At 40.5% G+C, this 7,366-nt stretch overlaps 1 protein-coding gene across 1 annotated transcript in view; it reads right to left on the minus strand.

Moving 5' to 3' along the window:
- Nucleotides 1–6,279: 6,279 nt before the first annotated feature.
- Nucleotides 6,280–7,366, minus strand: part of LOC102763622 (sex-determining region Y protein-like) — a 21,009-nt gene continuing 19,922 nt past the window's right edge. Inside the window, exon 2 of the mRNA XM_006752597.1 lies at nucleotides 6,280–6,336. Coding sequence (XP_006752660.1) covers nucleotides 6,280–6,336 — 57 coding nt within the window. The remainder of the gene's footprint in view (nucleotides 6,337–7,366) is intronic.

Raw genomic sequence — 7,366 nt, forward strand, 5'->3', positions numbered from 1 at the left:
GGTGCCTCGGGCACAGTCTGGTCACTGCTAACTTAGTACTTTAATGACAAGCTCCAGTTAGCCCTGGAGTCTACTACTGCTTCTTTAGCATCCCTACAGGGACAGATAACATCAATAGCCCAAGTAGCCCTACAGAACCCACGTGCCTCAGACCTTCTGACTGCAGAAAGAGGAGGAACCTGCATATTCCTTCAGGAGGAATGCTGCTACTATATCAACAAGTCCGGAGTAGTGGAGCAAAATGTACAGACCCTGACTAAGCTGAGTGAAGAACTACATGCAAGGAAGAACTACTTTCAGGACAACTCTCCTTTTGACTGGTTCCAAAGTCCCTTACCTACCTGGGACCTACCCATAATAGGGCCCCTGATTCTCATCTGTGTCTGTTGTCTCATAGCGCCCTGCCTCTTCAAGTTTATCTGCTCCCAGGTCTGGGAGATGTCACTGGTGACTGTGAATCAACTCCTGCTCCATCCCTACACTTGGCTCCCCTCTGACCTGCCTCTGCCTGACCCTGGCTTTTTAACCGCTACCCCCCCCACCCCGCCCCCGCCTAGTTGCCCTGGCCAGCTGGAAGCAGTCAGAACGAGTCTGCATCCCCTATCACCAAAAGGCCGATATGTTAGGTTGGAGAGAGCCCAGGATTGGATACATGCAGACGTGTGATGAGATAATGGAACCCTTCCTGGAATTTCTAATAGATCAATGTGCCAGACACAGATACCAGCTTCTCCTTCCTGTTATCCACACAACCCCCACACAGATACTGACTCCTTCCTGAATACCCTGCCTACCCCCTGTGACAGAGACTTCCTCAGCTGAATACCGTGATGATCTCTGTGGCAGAGACTTCCTCAGCTCAGGCCCCTGCCCCTCACCAAACACCTGTATAAAAAAGAAGCCCCTTCCTCCCTGGGGGTGCGAAATCACTGGCCCCACCTTTTGGGCTGGTGGGTCTTGCCTGAGAATTCAGCATTAAACTCCCCTCCTTTTCTCCTCTTTAATTGTTTGGTTCTCTGTTCCCTAAGCTGCTTTTCTGGGCCACTTCACATTATGCATGCATATAAGCATAAGTGATGGATGTGGACAATAGGGGGTGAGGGTGAGGGCAGGACTGGGGGGATAAGGGGACATTAGAAGGATAAGGACACATTTGTAACATCTTAATCAATAAAGGGAAAAAATAAAAACCAAAAACAAAACAAAACAAAATTTATAGCTTAATTTTTTACAATATCCTATTATACATGATCCTATATAATAAAAGGGCAACTGCAGAATGATGTGCACTAGCCACCAGGGAACAGATGCTCAATGCATGAACTGCCCATTGGTTGTCAGTGCACTCCCACAGGGGGAGTGCTGCTCAGCTAGAAGTCGTCTCAAGGCTGGTGAGCGAAGTAGTAGTGGCTGGAGCCTCTCCTGCCTCTGCAGCAGTGCTAAGGATGTCCACCTGCCAGCTTAGGCAGGGAGTCAGCCTAACCCGTCAGTCGGACATCTCCTGAGGGCTCCCGGACTGCGGACTGTGAGAAAGTGTAGGCTGGGCTGAGGGACCCTCCTCCCCTCAATGGATGAATCTCTTGCACAGGGCCTGTAGTTATTAATGAATTATAGTGTTTGCTAATGACCAATTACTATAATCTTGTTGTATTCATTTCCCTTATGCATCTTACATGCAGGCACAAGATTTCTGTCAACTAATATTAGCAGCGAATATTTTAGCAGCCAATTGCCACATTATTAGTCTTGTACTGACTTGTTTGGTGTATGCCACAAGAAATATTTTGCTTTTGGAGAACAAGAAAAGTAGGGTTATTTGTGTTATGCTTATTAATTTATGCAGTTATTCAGTGTCTTTTAACTTAATGTTCAAGCAAAAATATTAATTTTTATTAAAATATACTATTATTTTATATTTCAGCTCTTTTATTCAGCCTGTGTCTATAGAAATAAACCTACATTTCTATGAAAATTGAAGTTGTTCTTTTTTTTTTTTTGCAGCCCACATAAACCTAAACCTTGTTTATTTGTCCCATGTTAGCCTTTGAGTTTGACATACTTGGCTTGAAGACACTAAGAAGAAGTTCAAATTTAATCAGATTTCAAGATACTTCTTTTAAGTGATGAGTTTTAAGTGGTTACCAGAAAGATGAAATATTTAAGCACTGTCTGTCTTTCAATGTCGGCCTATGTTCTGTATCTTGCCTAGAATTAGAGTTGTTTATTTGTTGGAATATGTTCTATATCCATTATAGATAGGGCCTCCCTATTTTCTTTCATTCATTCTCCGGGCTGTGGCGAATAAGTGCACCTACAATAAAGAGGATTTTGTTTTGTTTTCCATTTATATTGTGAAACAAAACTTTATAAAACATTATTTTTTTAGGAAATAAGCTGCCTGCCTTGGTTTGCAATGCTGTGGCTAAAATTGTGAAACCTTTTTAAATACAGAGATATATCCTCAAAGTTGAAAGTCCTTCATTTTACTGAACTTTTATTATTTTTGTGGTAACAATAAAGAGGGTGTTTTGCCTGCATTTATATGAACATAATAAAGTAAAACTTATTACATTTAAAAAAAGGATTAACTTCATTTTGGTTAGTCTTTTCCTAGTGTGGACAAAAGGAGCCACATGCTAACCTGACAAGCTCAGGGGAGGCCTGTGTGGCAGGCTTGCAAACTCAGAGATCTAAAATAACTACAAAAGATGGTCTGAAAATTAAATATTTAACTACAAAACAGGTTATATCAGATAGTCATGTCCTAAGCTGATACATTCACTGACAAAGATCAATTTTGATCCTTACTGAGCCCATTTACCTTTTTGCCTCTAAAATAACATTATCTGCAAGATGTCTGGGTAACTTATAGGTATAACTTCCTTTTTACTCCCGCCCCCAGACCCTTCAGGGCAAAACAAATGGCACCAGGACATTCCCTCATTGTTATTGTTATCAAGTTAATTATCAACTGTTAATAATGTTAAACTATCCTGTACCCATCTGGTAAAAGAAACAACACATATCTATCATTTCACTTTTTAACAATTCCCAGAGGTTTCCCTGTTTTGCTTAATCCCACCTCCTTAATCTATCACCAATGGATTTTATGTAACCCACCTACATCCCTTTCTTTTGACTGCAATGTATAAATACAGATGTAAACCTCCATTCTCTGGAGCATTATCTCAATTCATTGAGGTTCTGCTTCCCAGCATATGTCGACAGTTTGGCTCAAATAAATTCATAAAAATTCTTTACAGGTCTGAATTCTTTTTTTATATTAACACTAGTCTGTTAAAAGGTAAAAGATCTTTTCTGTTTTTGCCCAGAATTGTGTTTTTCAGGGACAAATTGCATGTTGTTTGCATTATAATCAAATCCATAACATGTCATTTTAAAAATAGTCACTGTTTTGTTATAATACATTTGAGGGAAAAAACCCAAAACGTTGCATATGACATTTTCAATGCAGCCCATTCAAACTGGATGAAAATTATTAGAATTCCTAGAGTATCTGGATTTATAGACATACTAGTAGGGGAAATCAGGAGAAACAAAAATTGATTATGGGACTGAATGAACTAAAAATAATTACATATTTTTTATAACTTTTGTTGAAAGTATTGCTGATTCTTGCTCATTTTGTTTTTCGGATATTAGAAACCTTGTTTTCTTAAAAAAAATTTGGTAAATTGTATATTTTACTTTTTATTAGATCCCTCAATAATTTGGCAATTTTTAATAAGTGAATCGTGGTAATATGTTTTTTTTTGCATGAGTTCAATAAGACTAGTTTCCAATGGTGGTTTTATTAATCAAGACTTTGACTGAACTCTCATGTTTAAGAGAGTCATGTCTGGGCTCTGGATATCACCAAGACTTGAAGCCAATAAGAATGCCTTGGAGAAAGGCTAGTATTTTGCATGGACTGAAATGGTAGCTCTGAAATGGATGTCGCTGGAGTGTTGGACCCATACCCGGCCATAGCTGGTGGTCAGTTGGAGAGGAACGAGAGTGCCTCCCTCTTCACACACCTTATGACTCAATGAGTAGGAGGGCTGCTGCAGAGAGCCTTGAAGCCTAGTGGATGGGAGCCCAGGTGGAGCCACAGCAGGTACAGATCTTGGTGAGGAATTTGCCCATACCTATAGGTATTTTAACAGGCAGGCTTGATGGCAGTTGGGTGGCTTGGCTTCTCTACCCTGAGGGGTTCATTGACACTAAATCATGACATTCCATCAAAGTAGATTTTAAAAAAGTTTGTGCACTCGTCAAATTGAAACTAGATTTGATGCAATAAAGAAATTGGTCTTACTTTGACTCTTTAATAAAAATGAGGATGGGCCCCGGCTTCAATTCCAGCCAAGGGAGTGAGATTTATTGTCCAAAGTCAGTTCTGGAAGATGATCAGCTATAATCTTTCCTCATCATCTCTTTATCTGTTTTAAGATCCTAAAACAGAGCCTGGAACAAATTAGGTGTTTATAAATAGTTGTTGAATAAATTTGTAAATACTGGGAATTTTCTACATCCCCCCTCAGTCTCTCTATCCTCTCCTGCCAAATTTTTTCAGACATTTGTTAGAACATCTCATTCTGTTCACCATGCCTCTTCTCTTTAACACATTTTTCATCTTTATCTTTCTGTGCTACATTTTTTATCATTTTGTCATTTATCTTTCAGTGCCCAATTCTAACCTCAGCTACTACTAATCTTCTGTTTAACCCATCCATTGAGCATATAATAATCATTTGTAATCAATGACACCTGTGTGATCTTTTTTTATTGTTTCCCATTCATATCTCATTATTTTGATTACTTGCTTTATGACTTCAATAATTTTTGTTGTTCTTGTTCATCTTCATCTAAGATTATTTTTTCCCCCATTGATTTTTAGAGAGAGTGGAAGGGAGGAAGGAAGGGGAGAAACATCTATAAAAAAATGAGGATGGTTTTTGTGAGAAAAAAAAAATTTCAATGGGGAATTATTAGAACTGAAATGTTTCGGGGGTGGGGGAGGGAGGGTTGCGTGGATTATTTTTTTTCACTTCCACCAGACCATTTGTCAGAATTCTTGTTCTGACTTTTGAAGTTTTATAACAGTTTGTCTCTACCAGTTTACAAGCCCTATTTGTAACCAGGGAACACTGCCTCTAGCTACCTCCTTCTGTATCTAGGCCTCATTTCCCTCTGATAGAGAGCAAGGATTTCTTGGCTCTAAAAGAAAAGATATATATCCTCCTCAGCATGGACATATTTTCAGAAATGATATTAAGGCCCTTTTTCCTGAAACAATTCAGAGCCAAGACTCTTGAGGGGTTGTGGTAGGTAGTTAGACATACATGAGCAGAGCAAGGACAATGGGCCAACAGGAGGAGAAATGGTTGGAACCCTGAGATGTGCTTCTCACCACTCCAGCTGCTCTGAAGTGGCAGTGGAAGAACCTGTGTAGACTCTCTCCCTCTCTCATCCTCTAGAAAAGCCAACAGGTTTTAGAACAGCTAATGAAGAAGTGATCAATTAGTGCAAAAAGAAGAGAAAAGAATTTGTATGAAATAGGCCTCTGTGATCCATCCTCAACAAAGTCAACTTTTAATGGAAACAGTTACTAAATTTCAACAGGGTGAACAAAATGTAGGGAGGAGGGAATCCGATATATATGAACAAAGAACTGTGTATCTAAACTAGCATCACAGTGGAAACTCCCAAGACACCCAAGATGAAACGCTTCATGCCAGGTCTCAGGGGGAGATTGTGACAACTAGAAAAGACCTCAGCCAATTTTTTTAAATGGCCCAGTGGGAGACAGTAAGACCTAGGTGATGTATGAGGAAACAATTAAATCCATAGTATTCAGCCAATGTGGAACAGGAGGGTCTCTCAAACCTTAGGGGTAAACAGCGTGTGATCCCTACTCCATATGTGCCTTTCACTCAGATGGACACCTACTCTTACAAGAATATATTAAAGACTCCTTTTCACCATACTTCTTTCTGTGAGTCCATTATTTGAATTCAGATAGGTGAGCATTTCTCACACTATCACTATGGAAAGATTACAAACTTGTGGCTGAAACATCTAGTCCTGGAGGCACCCGCCCTTTGAACAACCCCCCCACCCCTCCCCCGCCTTGCCCCATCTCATTCTCTTTCACTTCCCTGGGAATGGGAAAACAAGTCTAGCTGCAGGGTAACATTTAACTTTATGATGCCATTAACTGGCCAAGATCTCAACTGTCCACTCTATAGTGGGGCCAGGCTATGTTTCAAAAAAAGATTAGCCTTTTTTCTTGAGGGATTCTGACTCAAATTTCTCCCAGTTGAAGTTTGTTGCCTGAAAGAAAAGGAGACTTTCAAGGCACTGTGATCTGGTTCCCCATCTACAGAAGTATGTGTAGTGTTATGCCCATATTTCAAGATCCCCAATAGACCAACAGGGAGCCAGCCGAATCCAATGCAAAAGCAGCGAGTCTTTATTTCTACAAACCCGGTCTGGCTCCCAGCCTCTACCGACACAGGGGCGAGACAAGGGAAGAGGAGTTTAATAGGGGGGTTGGAGTGAGGGGAGGAGAGATGACTGTGGGCCCTGCCAATTGGCCAGGTGCAAGTCGGGTCTTGTTACACAGGATGTGGTCATATCTATGGCATGCATGTCCCTTGATTGTCATTGGTTAGTTTAAAGAAATCCTGGGCATGGCTAGCAGAGGCTTGGGCTTCCAGGAAGAAGCCTTGCCGAGCACATGGCTGCCCAAAAATGGAGGATCTAGGGTAAGATGGAGGGCGTAGTCCTCGCCCTTTCATGTAGCAAGCCGATAGAAGAATTTTTACAAATCTCTGGACTTTTGGGGCCATTCTGAATAGGGTGGTTCCCCTGTTAAGCCTTCTCTTAGGTTCTTCTTAATAATAAGAAAAGATGGTTGACAAATGTTTGGTCACTATCAAGATTAGTTTCTTCTTGGAAGGTTTCTTTAAAATCATCATTTCCCCTTTTGATTCATTTAGTTCTAAAGACATATAAAATGTGGGCATTACTGATTTCAAAAAAAAGGCCCTCCATATCAGGTAAACTGGGGACAATTTGACCAGTAAAATATATATTGCCCTATAACATGTCCTACTTGAAAGTGGACATTGCTCTGATGCCGGAGACCAATTCCAGCACGACAGCAAGGCTGCATCTGGGAATAGCTGAAGGCATTGCCCCAAACCTGAATAGAATACATTAAATTGATTGTGCTGGCTGCCAGACAGCTAAAAGGCATCTTTTTAAAAAATATATATATATTTTATTGATTTTTTACAGAGAGGAAGGGAGAGAGATAGAGAGTTAGAAACATCGATGAGAGAGAAACATCGATCAGCTG

This window comes from Myotis davidii, unplaced genomic scaffold, assembly GCF_000327345.1.
Source record: "Myotis davidii unplaced genomic scaffold, ASM32734v1 scaffold870, whole genome shotgun sequence".
Classification (NCBI taxonomy): Eukaryota; Metazoa; Chordata; class Mammalia; order Chiroptera; family Vespertilionidae; genus Myotis; species Myotis davidii.